Consider the following 18148-nt stretch of genomic DNA (forward strand, 5'->3'; position numbering starts at 1 on the left):
AGAGAGAGAGAGAGAGAGAGAGAGAGAGAGAGAGAGAGAGAGAAACAGAGAGAGAGAGAGAGAAACAGAGAGAGAGAGAGAGAAACTGAGAGAGAGAGAGAGAGAGAACACAAGTGACAGAGATAAAGAAAGGGATTGACAGACCTAGGAATCCCCGGTAAGTATTGCAAATTCCATCACTTAAGTAGTAGCTGCTCTTAACTGTTTACATCCTGAACGGAAAACATGGAGACCTTGCCAGCCTATAACCTCTAACTAATACATAATCTTCGTCTCCCTGCTGATCATTTACACTAATTAGCAAAATTTAGCTAATGATCGCTGAGCGTTTCTGTGTTTAATTACGGCTATTAGGAATAGTCTGTCTGGCTTCATCTCCCATCCCTTCTTTTTCTTTCCCAATCGTTACAATCCCACCCCCACTCCTCCTTAGGAGCTAACAGTTTCTACTTCCACGAAATTGCTTTTGCATTTTTGGTGGTTGTGGTTCTTTCCTCTCCTAGGGTGTCATTTTTTTTTTTTTTTATTTTGAAAGCTTACACCCGACCTAGCAGGAGTCACAGAGAAAACAGCAACCAGATAGAGATCAAGCATTCCCTCCTCCCCACCACCCGCCTCCACCAACCTTACAAGCACTGAGCTGCTTGACAACTCCATCAAATAAGATGTAAAGAGACAGAAAGAGCCAGAGTACGTGCTGGCATTTTCTCAATGTGCTTCCACTTAACACTACAGAGAGCACAGAGCAGAAACCCAGGGCTAGGAGGCGGTGGGAAGAACTGACATTCCGAATGCGGTCTGTATGTTACAGGCCTTCAAAACACAAGCTAGGGCAGGGGACCTCTAGTGTGGTTTGCTCTCGCTGCCCCCCAGAGGGCTGCTCCTGCAGTTGGGTTCTGTGATCCCCATTCTCCTCACCATCAGGGTGGAATGCATAGTAAATAAATAACGAAGCTCCCTTCTTTAGAACAGTTTACTACAGCAAGAGCCTACCCCGGTGGCAGACATCACCCTTTCAGAGGCAGCCTGCTCAAAGCTGAATATAAATTTAAGAGCCATAGGTCTCTTCCTTCAATCGCTATGCGAGGAGGGTCATTTAGAGCAAAACATATTGTACTTATATTGTGTGAGCAAGCCCACCCGTGCTACCTTTAATTGAAGTAACATTTCCATAAATGGTGGAACTGAAGTGGCAGTAATTTACACTTGGTTAAATTATAAATGGACTTTGCCTTATCTTATACATTGCTTCCCCCGGGTAGTTAGCAATATTAGGTGTACGGTTTTCACGATAGCTGCTCTCTCCTTCTGACATGTGGACAAACGTAAAGCAGCCCAAACGAACAATAATGACCACTGGTTATTAAAGATTACACTCAGCTACTTCCCCCCCGACCCCGACCTTTACGACACAGGCCACTTTAAAAGCAGTTCAATCAACTTTAGGCTGAAGACCTAAGGATTCCTGCTGTCTGCTATTCTCCCACGACTAGCTCTCAAACAAGATCAGAGAGAAGGAGGGTGAAAGCAAGGTGAATGAATGAATCCTCCAAAGTGCAGCACTGGGGACTTATCTGACCAAGTTGTCTGCCATCATGGGGGGGTGAAGGAGGCAGAAGGCTGCAAAGGGGAGAATGTGGTGCTTGTGAAGCTATGAATAAGGGAGCCAAGGAGAGGAGGACCCATTAGAGGATATGGGGAGACTGGGGCAGAACACTCTAGCCTTTTAGGGAGAAACTGGACATTTTCTTCCCTCATGCACATGCGATGCTTTTCATTATTCTAAATTCAATTTTTAAAATTCTCTTCCCACACTTAACATTACCTGCAAGGCAAGTGGGTTAAGGAATTGCTACGCCCCATTAAAAGGATAAAGAGCAGAGAGACCCACCGTGCCCTCCTCGAAGGGAAACAGGGGAGCGATAGATAGAAATAGGCACTGAGTGATGCTTGCTGCCATGGAAATGGTGCTCGTGCTGAGAGTGAGACCCCGGCGAGGAAGAAGAGGAGGAGGAGAAGGGTACATTAGAGGAACTCCACACGGAGCTGATGATACATCCCCAGAAGAGGGACCAGATCCCAAGCGTCCAGGCCGGCCGGCGAGGAGGGCTCCGTCTCGTGTGGATTCTCAGGTGCATGGTCAACACACTGGGCCACCACAGATGGGCAGTTTGAATTCCAGCCAGTGAGCAATAATGAAGTTCATGATGCCCAGGGGCCCATCATAGCAGGAGGAAGACTTGGCCCAAATTTTGGAAAGAGGAAAGGAATAAGCGTTTTCAAGACAAGATGATGAAAAAAAACACAAAAAACAACAACTACTACTTAAAAAATAAAAGGATATAAGGCAAAAGCTCCCCTTTCCTGGAGCTGAAATTTAGGATGTCAAAGTCCACCCAGGTGTAGCAGCCCTCCTAGGGAGCCCCGGGATACCACACATGTCAGGGGAGGCCAGGCGCAGCTCCTGATCTCTGGGCACCTCAGGCCGGATGACTTAACGGCACACTCCGGGAAGCCACACAGAGAAAAGGTGGAAACGAAGGAAGAGGAGGAGGCAGCAGGAGACCCAAGTAGGTTCAGGTTAGTTTATCCCAACATCCAAGCAGTTTGAACATTTTTTTTTTTTTTTCGTTTTCCACTCCCATGCGATGCAATGCAGAACTGCCAGGCAAAGGGGGGCTGCAGGTGGGAGACTTCTTCGCGGGTTCCTCGCAGTCTCGGTGTAAGGGCACGGAGGCTGTTAACCCTGCGCTTTCTGGAAGAGCTCCACGGAGCAGCCGCCTGCGTCCTGGGTTTCCCAACTGGATGAAAAGCAGCAGCAGCAGCCGGAGGAAGAGAACAAGAAGGACCGGAGAGACAGAAGAAGAGGAGAAGGAACCCGGCGCGGAGCAGCCACCCAAACCAACGTGGCACGGAGCGCGGAGAGGTGGGTGGGCGAGCAGGGAAGGCGTGAGAGGAGGTGCCCGGTAGGCGGCAGGGGTGGCCAAGAGGGGGGCGGGCGCCTGCAAAGTGCGCGGCACTGGGAGGTACAGGTGAAGTGAAGCGAGGAGTTGGGAAACCAAATTCACAAATGGGCAAGTCGTATGCAAATAGCGCACTCCTGAGAGCAAATCAGTGCCGCCCGAGCGCTCTGCCGAGGGACTGGCTGGCTCCGAGGAAGGAGGGGCCCGAGCGACCCGGAATCCCTGCCCTCCCCATTCAAGTACACGCTCGCTCGCTCGTCTACACCCGCGCGAGCCTCCCGCACAGCCCCGCCCCCTCCTCACGCTCCGCTCCTTTCCAGGGGAATAAGCACGCGCGCGCGTGTGTGAGGTGGGCAGACGGACCCTGCACCTTTGGCCACCCTGTCCTTTCTCCTCTCCCAGACGCAGTACGCCAAACTCGGGCAACTGGAGAAGAAAAACTGAAGGCGGCGGCTAAGGCTAAGGTAGTCCCAAATAGAAATGAAAATAACCCCCGTGAGTAGCAGAAGCGCCGGGACGTCTGCACACGGTGGTGCCACAGATGCCCCCCCTAAGCTGGTGGTCAGCACCGCGCGGCCACTCTCCCGGGTGGGTGTGCCTCTCTGGGGGTTCAGATGCCCAGGGCCCACCGGAGGGGCGAATGGCGGGAACGCGTCTTGGTTCTCAAAGGGGAAGGCAGAGAGGTGGACCGGGAACTCCGGAGGGTGAGAGGTTTGATGGCTGGAGGCCCTTCCATCCCTGGTAAACAGGATGCCTTTGGAATTCAGGACCCAGGGGTTAGCGCCCGTGCTGGCTGACCTGGTCAAAGAACTTCAGGAGAGGTGAGGGCTGCATCTGCTGGCCTGTCCTGGACTGGCCTTAGAGGTGCTGCCCCAGGTGGGTGAAGCCTTCGGGCCTCCAGGACTCTGGGCACTAAAGAGAGTGCGGCTTTTACATCCAGGCTGAACCTGCAGGGGAGAGCCGGAGTGGCAGGAAGAAGCTTGGCGCACCTGTTGTGGCCATCTGTTACTCCAGGAGAAAGCTGACCCAGGGCTCTGCCAAGGAATGGTAACATTCCGGATGAGGCAGCCTCCATTCTACGCCCCCTCTCTCCCCCGCCCAACTTCTCCTAACTATGCTGTTCAGCAGGGTACAGAAACCCAACAGCCTCCTAGACTCTGGGGGCTTGCTGGCTCTGACTCCTTCCTTCCCACTCACCTTGGTTACAAAAGCACACTATATATATATTTTTTTTTGGGGGGGGGGCAGGTGGAGATGGAGGAGATAGGTGAGGGAATAATTAGGGGGCATTCCTTTTTTAAAAAGGAGTTTATAGCACCTATTATACTTCTGCTCTCAATAAACATTTCAACCCCGCTGACTGAGAATAAGGGATTAAGACAGTCCTATTTATTCTTGGGGCACCTCGAGGAGACATTGAAGAAGTTAGCATTACCTGTCTCTAACATAAAGATACCAAACCTATGAATGATTTGTCTTCAAGGTCAAATATCAAGTTCATTTCAGAATTTATGATGGTGACTTGGTACTTTGGTTATGAAGTTGGTGTTCTCCTAAGGATCCCTGCTGCCCATGGTAAATGGTGCACGGTCATCCCACCTGTTCTGGCTCTCAGCTGTAAGGGTGATTCAAGATCCACAGCCTCCAATGGAATAGCCCTCATTCATGACCTTTCATGCCTTTTGGTGGTGGCCCACAAACACGATGTTTTAAACTAGCAACATGTACCTAGGAACAGCACAATAAGAGAGAGGGGTGATTTATGGAGACTCAAGTTAAACCTGTTTCCTCCTCTGTAAAATGGGAATAATTCCTCCCTTTATGAGGTTCTTGGGAGTGTTAAATGAGATAATGTATACACAGCATCTGGCATAGCACCAGATAAAGAGTGGCAGTACTTTTTGTCTAATAGAAAAATAAACTAAAGCTCCAAGAAGGTTAAGTACATGTTTAGGGTCTCAGGCTACTGTTAGGACAAAAGTGAGAAGAAAAAATATATTAATATCCTAAGCATCCTCCCTTAAGGCAGATGATAATTCCTATTCAAGGGACTTCCCTGGTGGTAAGAATCCGCCTGCCAAGGCAGGACACACAGGTTCGATCCCTGGTCCAGGAAGATCGCACATACCGTGGAGCAACTAAGCCTGTGTGCCACAACTACTGAGCCTGCACGCTAGAGCCCACAAGCCACCACTACTGAAGCCCGTGTGCCACAACTACTGAAGCCGGCACGCCTAGAGCCCAGGCTCTGCAACAAGAGAAGCCACCACAAGGAGAAGCCTGTGTACCGCAACAAAGAGTAGCCCCCGCTCGCTGCAACTAGAGAAACCCTGTGCGCAGCAACAAAGACCCAACGCAGCCAAAAATAAATGAAATTAAATCTTTAAAAAAAAAAAAAATTCCCATTCAATCCAACCACTCCTTGATTTTGTCCTCCAGATGGAGCCCCACTGCACTTTGGACTTAGTCTAACTCTCTAACATGGACTTAAAGAGACCTAGATGACCTGGCTTATACCTAATTCTCCAACTCCATCTTCTGCCAGATGACCGCTTACTCACTACCTTCCAGTCTCCCAGACCCATTTTTTGCTCTTTGAATGTGCCAAGTTGTTTTCCAACTCAATGCCTTTATACTTGCTGTCCCCTCTTCTCTGGAACACTTTTCCCTAAGATTTTCATGTGATTGGTTCATTGTAGACATCACCTCCTCAGAGGCCCTCTCTCTGGCCCTCATCTAAAGTTAGCCACTACCACCCTGAAAGGCACTTTATCCCATTACCTTGTTCTATTTCCTTTGAAGCACTCTCCACTTTCTGAAATTATTTTCTTTATGATTGTTCATAGTCTATCTCCTTAAAAAGACTGTAAGTTCCCTGAAAGTTGAAACTTTGTCTTGGTCTCCCCTATATCTTCTGTGTGTGGAAGAGTGGGTAGCACATAGTAGAAGCTCAGTAAATATTTGCTGAATTAATGAATCCAGTGAATCAACTGGGAACCTCATACTCAGATTTTTATATAGCATTCATTCCACTGACATATTTAGCTGGCTTTAGTGACACTGATCCCCAGAGACACACATTTCCAGAGGTGATGAGTTGACCACCTCTCCACTTAACGTTTTTCTTCTTTTCTAAATTGGCACTGAGTGTTGGAGACTGTTTTTTTTTTTTTTTTCCTCATCCCAAGGAAGGATGGGAAGCTTAGATGTACCTTCCAATCAATTATCTGCTAGGCAACAAAGTGAAAAATAAAGCCTTAATGCAGTATGGAATCTGGAAATGCTGCTGGTGCATCACAGCTGGAACTATTCACTTTACCTGTCATGCTTATAATTATTTATTTATTTTTTGCAAAATGTCAATAGAAGTATCTATGAATTCCAATAAGGCTGGAATTCCATTTGGGGACTGAGTTAAATACTGAGAAGATTTATCAGAGGACAAATGCAAGACTGGTTTATTTTACTTCTTAAACTTTAAAGAAATAATCCACAATTACCCTGATAAAATGAATGTCCTCCAATTTAACACATTATTGAATTTTTTTTTTCATTTGTTTTCTATCCTTCCTCTCTCTTCCTCTAGTCAACACATTCCTACTTAGATTTCTTTTCTAATTCCCATCATTCTCAGGTCTATTAGAGTTTATATTAGGCTGATATATTAAGTATTTTCTCTTAGGTTTTTAGCTCCAGAGATAACTCCTAGACACAGCCTGCATCTATAGTTCCAGCTGAAGGATTTGTCATCACCTGGACTACCACCAAAGCTCCCCTCTTTCCTCCTGAGTTGTCTTTTCTAGTGGGCCCTTTGAATGAGAACACTTAGGAATGAGCTCCAGGATAAAGATGAGAGTCTACTTTTAAGATAGAAAGGAAGAGAAATAGATTTAGAAACGTTATGCTCACCACAGATTTAAAGTTGAAAAGTATAAATAATTTCACAGGAACAACCACGCTTAGCTCCACTTAGATAAACCCCCATGGCATCCTAACCAGACTTTTTGGAACCTTAAGTTTCTGAATGGAATGCATTTTCAAAAAAGAAGCAGCCTGTGGCTGGATTTGCCTAATTAATAGCTTGGTTTCTCTATTGTTTCAATCTGCAGAATTTGACATTATAGATTTCTTCCCCCTGTTTTAATCTCCCCGCTTCTCCCCTCCCCGAAAAAGACTGTCTCAAGATAAGGTACGAGAATCCTGACCCATCTGACACGCTCTGTCTTCCTTTGGTGGGTACCTCAGCTATAACGTAGTCTGGGGAATCTTCTGGCTCCTAAAATAAGCCTCACGACAGTACTTAATCGTGTCAGGTGCCAGGAATCTAATGTGGCGCTGCCCTGTCAGTCTCTCACAATACATTTTGTCTCTGCATGTGCCTTCTCTCACTTGCACAGACTCTGACTTTCCACTTCGCTGCTGGCAGGAGACACCCATCCGGTTGTTTGTCGCAAGTACAGCTAATCTGACTGCACAGACACAGAAAACACTGGAGCAGTCTGTGTCTGTGTGAGCCCTATACTCCAGTGAGGGCCCTTTTCTCCCCAAATATAAAGAGTAGAAATCCTTACTTTTTCTCTTGAAACAGAGTTCCAAAAAGTAAGTTTAGGGAGGAGGGAAAATAAAAACAAAAACGACTAAACTCTCATAATGTGAAATGAAACGAAAGTCCTGAAAAAATACAGGTGACTGTTAACGGGGCTATAAATATATCCAAGGGTTCCATAAAACAGTCGAACTTTGCTTTATTATATGTCAGTAGGTTTATTTATAGCCACATAATTCATCCTTCTGCTCATTTATTGAAGAAAGCCATCCTGCAAAAAGGCAGATTTTGACGATACTTTACATTTGGGAGTATAAAATAGAAGCTTTATCCTTTTAAGTATCACTCCTACATGTATTTGATTAAAAAAATGAAGACAATGGCATTGTTGTATAATTTTATAGTTAGAGGATATATATGTGGCTTCTGTTCCTTTAACTTATCCTTCATATAAACATCCATAGTTGTTTTCTTATCCTCCTTGTGGCTGAAATGGGGATATCAGGAGTTTGGATGTTGAGAAAAATCACTCTAGGAAATTTTCCCAGTCTCTTGATCAAGGGCACTGGGATATCTGCTTTGTTAGAATCTCACACATTTCTTTAAGGAAAAGAAAAAAATATGAAATATTCCTGTGTAAACTTTAGCCAGCTTCATTCACAATCCAAGTGAAATTATTTTACCATGGAAACAAATGTTGCTTTTAGTCAAGGACAGGATTCAATTACTTCCTCATAGAGAGATTTGGACATTTAAACCCCTGTTAGTCTTCTCTAAGTTTACACTGGCTATCAGAGATCATGTAAATCTTTATCCAGTTTTAATGACTCAAACAATGTGAATGATGGTTCTATAATAACAGAAGTAATAATATCATTTGTATGTCTATAAAAACATTATCAAATCAAAAATTTCGAAGAGACTTTGAGAGTGCATACAGATTTCGATTTGGGGCTCTGGTGCTTGACTACCTGGGTTCAAATCCTGATTTTGCTTGTTAGCGGCCGTGAAAAATGTTGGCAAGATCCTTAGCCCCTCTGTATCACAGCCTCTCCATCTGAAAAATGGGAATAATCATACTATCTATCCAAAAGATTTGTTGTGAGGATTTAGAAAGGTACCATCTGTAAACTATGTATAAACAGTGCCTGGCACACAGTAAATGCTCAATAAATGTGAGTAATGAAAATAACCGTCTTCTTCTCCAGAGGACTCCTTCAAATTTATCTCTGCTGACGGTTTTCTCTTCTTGTTGACAAATCTCAAGAGGACTGAATAAACAAAGAGCTCCCCTTGCAATTCCCAAACATAGAATGGAAAGTCACTCCCGTGTGTTACCCGATTCATTGGATTCTCTTTGCCCATATTTTGCAGAATGGGGAGCAGCTTAATCACATCCTTCTCACAAATATCCTTCAAGCCAACTCCAAAACAATAAAGCTCACCATGGCCCCAGGACCAGATAATATGGACTACCAGAACCCAGCCCTGTTTCACAGCTAATCATTTTCCAGCAGAGGGTGGAACTCACACCTTCTCAGTCTGCTTTGGGATCTGGAAGGGCTCTCTGGCTACTTCTCTTTCCCATCTCTTTATTTTCTCACCCTCTTTTCTTAAATAAACAATACATTCCAATTATTTAGCTTTCCCCCTAAAAAGCATGGCTTCTAAATCTTTTAATAATTTCCACTGGATTTATTTGGTATTTCATTAGAATTCAATAAATTTTTTTAAAGTTACTGAGAATGTACCTCTGAACTAGGTTCTACTTAGTATAGAAAGAAACAATTATTTTGCTGCATCAATTGATCTATTTCATGAACATTACATTTATGCTAACCATGGGCAAGGCACCAGGTGAAGTGGTGGACTTCCAGGGGACTCTGGCATGAAAAAGAAAAGATTTAAGGGCTTAAGAAGTTTATAATCTAGCAGGAAAAAGCCATCAAAAACAAATAAAACAAACCATAAATTCCATCTATATATTCAGCTTCCCAAATACAATGTGCTATTAGAATAAAGGTATAAACAAAGTATACAGAAGAATAGAGAATGGAATTAATCCACTGTAGCGAGAAAAAGGATTATGAGGAGGGATTCATATACAAGGTGACAAGTGACCCTAATGTAGAAGGACTAGAGTTCAAAACCTCATCTACTGCTTGGCCCTATGACCTCGAGCAAGTTACTTTAAACTCACTGAGCCTATTTCCTCAATAGTATAAACATGAATAATTCAAAACTCACAGGATTGTTTTGAGGGTTAAATGAGAAGATATATTTGAAAAGAATATTGTAAACGTTCAGTTTAGCTATTACCATGAACCTGGACTTGAATGATTCCAAATAGGCAGAGAAGCAGAAATGTAAAGTAAGGAGATTATCAATGTGGGATGGAATCAGCCCCAGAGGGCTTCCCAGTGGAGGAAAGCTTTAAGCTTAGCTTTCACTTGTTTAGATTTTGCTAAATCCTGAAAATCTCAATGGGGACAACTTTTTATTTCAAAAAAAAAAAAAAAAAAAGCACAGGTGTTTCATGGGATAAGCAAAGGCAACAAAAGGAAATGAGAGGAAAGGAAGAGAAAGGAAGCACGGGAAGAAAAGCAAAGGGGGGAAGGGGAGGGAGAGGAGAGGAGAAGAAACTCACATGTTGCAAACTATGCTTTTTATCTCAAATGACAGGGTTCCCCTATTCAGAGATGTCAAATAAATGCCATATAAATAAAAAGTTAAATTGTAGCATAGCCACGAGTTTTCCTTTGTTCAATTTCTTCCACACAATTACTTGTCAGATACTAAAATACCCACTGGATCCAATTCATAAACTTTTAATTCTAGGAACATCATAGTTCAAGCATCCATCTCATTCAAGTGTCTATCTCACAACTCCATGAAGAGTATATATTCTAAGACAGAGGCACAGATTTAAAATAACTGGCCATTTTCATTTTCTCTTTGATATGATGTAGTCTTAAACCCACTTAACAGAGAAATCTTGGTGGTGGGGTGGGGAATGAGATGAATGTTCCCCAAACAGAAGGTACGAAGTGTTATCTAAGCAGTTCCAAAAATGTCTGCAAGGTGAGTAACAGGGCATTTCTCAGTGGTACTAAGGATTTAGCCCTTTCCAAAACTGATGGTGAGGACAGGGGAATATTGAGATGTAAGTTTACATCATAGTAAGAGAAACAGGATGTTCTTAAAATAGATGAAACAGCATTTACGATAACAATATTTTGTCATTGATGACACCTATGTCTTCACAATCTACCATTTCCAATCTGAAAAAGCAGAATTCGTTGTTCTTTCCTATCTTCTGTTAACATTTGTCACATTCTATTATTGTCAGTTGGGTTTATATCTGGGTCCCCTACATGATTTATAGACGAATCATGTAGGGAGCTGGGACCTCATCCTAGAGTCAAACAGCTTAAGTTCTAGGGCCAGATAGCTTATGTTCAAATCCCTGGCTCCATTATTTAATAGCTGTGTGACCTTGGGCAAGTTGCCTATCCTCTGAAAGCCTGTTTTCTCATCAAAATGGAGATCACAATATTCCCTATCTCAGACTTAGCACAATACCAGTACAGTATAAGACATTCAATGGATGCTTGTAAAATAGTACTGACATACATTTAATTACTATAGGAGAGAACATTTCGTAGATAGATAGATATAGATACATACATACTTACATACATACATAGGATAGATATATCTCCAAAATATGCAAGCATCTCATTATAAGAAAGAACTTTTCAACATTTGGAGCCATTACAAAATTGGAAGGGATGCCTTGCAAGGCAGTGGGCTCTCCATCACAGGAAATGTTCAAGCAGTAGATGCCTTTTAGGGACACTGAAGTTGCTGTCTTGCAGTAAATGAGAGGATGGAGTATATAACCTCTAGGTTTCTTTTCAAATTTATACATAATACCAATTAAAATTTCTTTTAAAATTTATATTTGCCCTTAACAACTGCATTTACTTAAATGTAATCTCTTGGCTTTATTTTGAGGCTTAAAACCAATTCCTTCGTGCTACAAAAATCATAGCACACTGCTGTTTATTAAAACCTCACACAATGAGGTGAGAAATTTTAGACTTCTGTAAAATGAATCTAGTATTGTTGTACTAAAACTTCATTTTTCATTATTGCATACAAGTTGTCTTTAGACAAATTAACAATTTTATGTTTCTATTTTAAACACCAAAGATTACTGTGGGTTTTTTTCTCCCCCCACTAGCAACACCTACACAGCTGCTGTTCCTGTGATCTAAGAGGACATTTTTCATTGGTGAAGAGCTCATTGCTATGGGAAAAGTACGCTGACTTGCTTGCCCTATTGTCCTTTATCTCCCAGCAGGGAATCCTGGTGGACTGAACGTAAATGAAACTGAATTCCCTTAAATAAAGACATGTGTCTTAAAAATCCTGAACAAAAAGCAAAACTACTCTTCTCTCTCTAACCAAGACAAGGCCATTCCTCCTCAATAACTGGTTTGGACAAGAAAAAGAAAGGTATTCAGAAGACACTTAACAAAGTTAAAGAAACTGAGATACTTAGAGAATGACTTGTTTAATAACACACACCACTTCAGTGTCAGAAGAAGCTGAAATATTCCTCTAGAATATTACTCTGTAGAGTGTGGCATGCACGGCTCCTACAGCAATATCAACATAAAATAAGATTATAAGAAAAATAATTATCCAGTAAGAAGATTATCCACCATGAGAGACAGTTAATAGACACAAGAGAGGGAGAATAAGAAACCCAGGAATGTGAGATAACAGAACAATCTGAAAGAAACTGTCCCCCAAAATGGTTGAAATGACTAAATAAAGAAATTATAGAAACCATAGAGGAGAAAAAAAAAAAAAAACAATGTGATAATGGGCATACTTAAGAAAGAGCTAAAATCATTTGGAAATGCAACACAGTTAATGAACTTTTTTTAAAAAGTCAGTAGATTGGGCTTCCCCGGTGGCACAGTGGTTGAGAGTCACGCCTGCCGATGCAGGGGACACAGGTTCGTGCCCCGGTCCGGGAAGATCCCACATGCCGCGGAGCGGCTGGGCCCGTGAGCCATGGCCGCTGAGCCTGTGCGTCCGGAGCCTGTGCTCCGCAACGGGAGAGGCCACAACAGTGAGAGGCTCATGTACCGCAAAAAAAAAAAAAAAAAAAAAAAAAAAAGAAACAGTCAGTGGAAGAAAGAACTAAAGAAAATTGCTAAAATGGAACACAGAGGGAAAAAGATTTAGATAATACAAAAGAGGTAAGATTATGAAAAATCAAATGAAAAGTTCAACATACATCTATTAAGATTTCTAGAAGAAGAAAGTAGAGAAAATGGGGTAAAGGGTAATCAAAATGATAACAATTTGGAAATTTTTAATATTTAAGTAATGTGAATTCTTATATTAAAGAATCCTAAGCAGGAAAAAAAAAAAAAGAGAGAGAGAGAGAGAAATAGCCACACCTTGGTTCATCATCATGAAACCAAAAACACCAAAACTAAGATAAAAATCTTAAAATCAACATATAACTTTTAAGTAAAGCTCACAAGACAATGAATATAATAGTTTTGTGTTGAAAGAAAAATGCCTTTCAATCTAGATTTATTTAACTAGGCAGATCATTTAAGAGTGGAGGCAAACCTAAGACATTTTCAGACGAAGGAAGTTTGATTAAGCTTACCACTCACAGATGATCACCAGCATAACCGCTAAAGGACATACTTCAGTGTAAAGAAAATAATCCCAGAGAAAGGGAGTGACATTCAAAAGGAAATGATGGGTAAAAGGAACTGGTACGATAGGTCTAAATTTAAGTAAGCATTGTGTAACTACCACTACCACCAATGTCAACAACTTGTTTGTGGTGGCTTCAAAACAAGAATAATAATCAGCATTTTCTTAATGCTTATAAGCTAGGTTTTATTATTGTCCCTATTTTATAACTGGGGAAAGGAGGTACACATTGTCACTTGCCATAGCTAGTAGATGGTAGAGCCAGGATTTGAACCCAAGTCACCTATGTACTAAATCTATGGTCTAAATTAATTTACTTTTCTGTTGCTGAATGCTACACATGTATGCAACTTCCAACTCACATCTTAAGAGAATGACACTTGCTTTCTGAGTGCTTTCTACTTCCTCTTTGTCCCTTTTCTGGAATGCACATGTGGAGATAAGCCAACTTCACCATGTGAATGAGGACATTATATCTGTTTTCTTTTGGTTGACATTTGCCAGATATATTAATTAGGACATGGATTTGTCAGTTTTTAACTGAGACCACATAACTATGTTTAAACAACATAGAAGGTTCCTTTATCTCACACAGAAAAGCTTAAACTGTTTAGTGGCCAAGCATGACCAAGAAACAAGAAAAAAGTAACCTGTGGCTATGTATGACCTAGAGAAGCAGAATTACCATACCCTCAAATCAATATTCTAACAAATGTACTTGGCAAATGTTAACCAAAAGGAAACAGATTCAGAAATATTACTGTCAGACAAAATAGACATTATCACCAAAAATGTTATCATTGTGTCTTGAGAAAAACCATTAACCCAGGGGATATAACAGTCCTAAATCTGTATGTACCTAATAACATAGCCTAAAAATATATAAAACACATATTGATAGACTGAAAAAACTGACAAACCCATGATCAAAAACCCCATTAAAATGGATGTTCCATGGGGGTGGATATTTTTGTTTGACTACTGCTAATTTCCAGGACTTACAACAATGCTTAACCCATGTTAAGAGCTTAATAACTATTTATTGAATATAAATACTATATCTTTCTTGTTAAAAGTTACAGAATAAGCTGGGAGAAAAAGGCTATAACTCTTTTAAAAAGCATAATTAGCAGACCAGAAATAAACGACATACCTACAACCCTGGATAAACAATTAGAGGGTCCCATCCTTTCAAAAACATGAGACATAATGCAAAAAGTAGTCATGTATTAGAATCATAAATAAATAATGAAGAATCAATAATTTTATTCCATATCTTCTGACCACAATGCAATAACAGTCAAAATCAATTACAAAAAAAAATCTGCAATATTTGTGACTGAACAAATTACGTAATCTCTCATTTTATCAATAAAATGAGAAAAATTAGATAAATAAAAATGATAAATGAAAGGAGATAAATTCATGTGTGCTTAAAAATATTCTGTCCTTAATTATCACTTTCTGTATATAATGGAATAGTAGAGGGATGCTTTCAGAAAGAGACCTGAGATCAAATTCTTCTCTCTAATTTTCTCCTTTTTTAAAATAATAATGCTCATCACAAGTTATATAACATACATATCAAAATGCTTGCTCTATAATGAAATGAAGCAAATTACATACAAATGGTTGTCTCAGAGTGCTAGCTATTAGATGATAGTTTATACATCCTTTGTGTTCTTTTGTGCAACACTTAAAGCCAAAAAAAAATGCTTTGTATAAACAACTTTCAATTATATATATAAGAATTAAATGATGCCCAAAGTATTTGCATTAGATATTGATTCATATTACATAGTGCCTGGGCAATTTATACTTTACAGACTAAAAATAGTTTGTGTTCACTATCTGAAAATGGAAAGGCCACCTAGGGTTGCATTTAATTAGCTGCTGATCCACAATATATTCTGTATTCAGATAACCTGTAGCTATTCATACAATTATTGGAGTCTTAGGAAATACAAATAAATAAATTACTGCCTGTGCTCCTGTCACAAATGACAGCCAAGCTCTTTATCTTGGAAGTTGCTCCCTTCCCTTGGTAGGTCTGAAGGAGTCCCCAGAACATTTACACCAATCTTGTTACTATTTTATGAATAGAGATGATGTTCATTTCCGGAGATTGCCAGTCTTTACTCCAAAATCCAAGAACCTGACAAAATCAATTATAATTTTAAAAACTACTGCTCAATCTGGAAACTAAATGCCATGAAAACGCATCTGACACCTTCTGATTTTTGATCCTCTCTAAGCGAAAATCCTGGAAACAATATTCCAAAAAAGAACTTTGATATGAGCAATATCATTGTTAAATAAGGTACACGGAGTTTATTTTTAAGCCATAAAAGAAAGAGAAAGAAGACAAAAAGCATATATACATATATATATGAAACTTGGAGCTAGAGAAAATTGGAAGGCTTTTGAAAAGTTATACCAGAAGAAAGACCACATTTTTGTCCCCTTAAACCAAGTTTTAATGAAGAAGGGACTCTATTATGTATGATTTCCAATGGTTTTAATGTGGTGTGGTTGAGAGACGTATCTGTCATGCTGCTTTAGAAATGGAAATAGCTGGATTTTAATTCTTCGCTCTAACATTAATTTCCAGACATTAAGCAACTCAATCATAGGCTATCTCATATGGATTATGAGTTTTTTTTAATTTAAATGTGGCAGGGGGCGTGGGATGAACTGGGAGATTGGGATTCACATATATACACTCATATGTATAAAATAGACAACTAAAAGAACCTGTTGTATCAAAAATAAATAAATAAAATAAAATTCAAGAATTAAAAACAATAAATAAAATTTAAATCTGTATAATAGAAACTGAGGCTAACAAGTACACAGCTTTGGGTTAATACCTACTGCTTATTTCCCCTGCTGTACCTCTCCCCGCGGCCTTGCTTGGCCAACAACCCCCTTGTTAATTTCAAGCAAATGAATGCAGAAGACGAAGTGTTTGCTGTGGATTTTCTAGGAATCAAGAAGAAGATTCACAGGGGAGTGATGGTATGAGAGGCAGAAGTCTTCAGTGCCGCATATCTTAGCCCGATTCAGGGAGAGTGAGCCACTTCATCCAAGGGAGTGTGTCTGTGCAGCAGTAAAGGATCACAGAGGGAGTCATGGTGCTTGACAGGCGCAACTTCCTAAAATGCGTACCTTGCTGGTACTGAGAAGATGAAACACAGAAAGGTGGGTGCATCCGAAAAGAGAAGGACAAAAGGACAGTGTGCTCTTGGGTGGTGCTGAATATTCTTGGAGGGTCTGTAACACCACTAACAGGTTTGACTTGTTGCTAAACAAATTAAAGTGTCACAGAGTCATGGTGAAGCTTTAGGAATAACAACATCCAGGACATTTTTTAACCCTCTTCTCTTTGAAAGTCTCTTCCTGAGCTCCTGCTGGGACTAGGGGAGTTAGGGGTGGGTGTACAATGGCTGTTGCTTTGGGAGTTACTCAGCGGATGGTGGTTACTAAATGTGATGCTGGGGGAGCGATAATAAATTTTAAAAACTACAAGAAACTCTTGGCCTTTTCTCCTCAGCCCCCACTCTCCCACTACAGTGAAAAGAAAATCAGGACTAGCAGAAATAGCCACCCCCAGCTGCCCCACCCCCAGTTACCAGATGTGGGAGACACTTCTGGGTGCTTGATTTATGTCATAGGAAGATGATTTCATGCATGGCCCAAAGAAAAACAAAAAGTATTTATGGGCTATTATAATTCCTTCTCCCCCAACTCATTCTCTTCCCCAGTACATACAACCCTTGACCAGGGCTCTTGATGACCAATTCCAAACAAAGTTAATTTATTTCTACGTACCAAGTTTTTAAATAGTTTTTTTGTTTTGTTTTTGTTTGTTTTTACTACTAAAAACAAACAAACCAAAACAAAAAACCTCAGTGAAAGTGTTCCTTCTAATAAGAATAGTAGCATAAAAATTTTGGTTATCAATTATACATCCCCATTGCAGAAAGCAGCATAGTTTATTCTAATTTTTGATAGACCTATTTGTGTCTTTTCTGACGTGGAGGAGATTTGAAAGATGCTTTGATTCACCTAGCTGTTAACTATTACTCTGTGCAATGCATTTACCAAGTTGGGGTTTGGTATAGACTGAATTTTGTTTCCCTAAAATTCATATGTTGAAACTCTAACCCCTAAATGTGGTTGTTTTTGGAGAAAGGACCCTTAAAGAGATACTTAAAATTAAATGATGTCATAAAGGTGGGAACCTGATCCAATAGGATCCATGTCCTTAGAAGAAGCAGCAGCAACACCAAGAGTACGCAGGCATGGAGACAAGGGCCATGTGAAGACAAGGGAGAAAGTGGCTATCTGCAAGTCAAGGAGAGAAGAAGCCTCAGGAGAAACTTCTCCTACTGGCACCTGGATCTTGGATTTCCAGTTCCAGAACTATGAGGAAGTACACTTCTGTTATTTAAGCCAGTCTGTTGCATTTTTTTATACAGCCTGAGCTGACCAATACAAGGCTTTGGATAATAATAATGACATTTGTGGAATTAGGGACATTCAAATCCATAAAGAACCGTGGAGCTCACTTGGCCCAAGAGTTCTTAGCCTGGAGTTCAAGGAACTGCTATGAAGAGGGCCACCTCTTTGCACATTTCTGAAGGGTTATCAACAGTCATATGAATTGTGCCCCTTAGAGTTGTGTAATTCTAAACTACATATTTATGTAGTGCATAATATCTATGGTTGAATATGACAACTTTGAAAGTGGTCTGTAAAACTCCTTCCTGAAACTACATTCAATTTAGTCAGGTTGTGCTTTTTTTTTTCCTGGAAAGAAGGTGCAAAGATTTCTTCAGATTTTTAAAGAAGTTCATGACCCCCCCAATTATTTAAGAACCACTGA

The 18148-nt window shown here is 40.8% G+C and overlaps 1 protein-coding gene across 6 annotated transcripts in view; it reads right to left on the reverse strand.

The window, feature by feature from the left end:
* NRXN3 (neurexin 3) overlaps positions 1 to 18148 on the reverse strand; it is a 1577176-nt gene that overhangs the window by 557343 nt on the left and 1001685 nt on the right. For 3 of the 6 annotated variants that reach the window (XM_024737821.1, XM_024737824.1, XM_024737823.1), the window contains exon 1: positions 1892 to 2138. The exons of 2 other annotated variants lie outside the window; for them this stretch is intronic. In XM_024737821.1, the coding sequence (XP_024593589.1) occupies positions 1892 to 2138 (247 nt within the window). Of the gene's footprint in view, positions 1 to 1891; positions 2573 to 18148 lie in introns of those variants that run through there. One more of the 6 variants, XM_024737822.1, reaches the window with a different exon arrangement.

This window comes from Neophocaena asiaeorientalis, unplaced genomic scaffold (assembly GCF_003031525.2).
Source record: "Neophocaena asiaeorientalis asiaeorientalis breed wild unplaced genomic scaffold, Neophocaena_asiaeorientalis_V1.1 scaffold49, whole genome shotgun sequence".
NCBI lineage: Eukaryota > Metazoa > Chordata > Mammalia > Artiodactyla > Phocoenidae > Neophocaena > Neophocaena asiaeorientalis.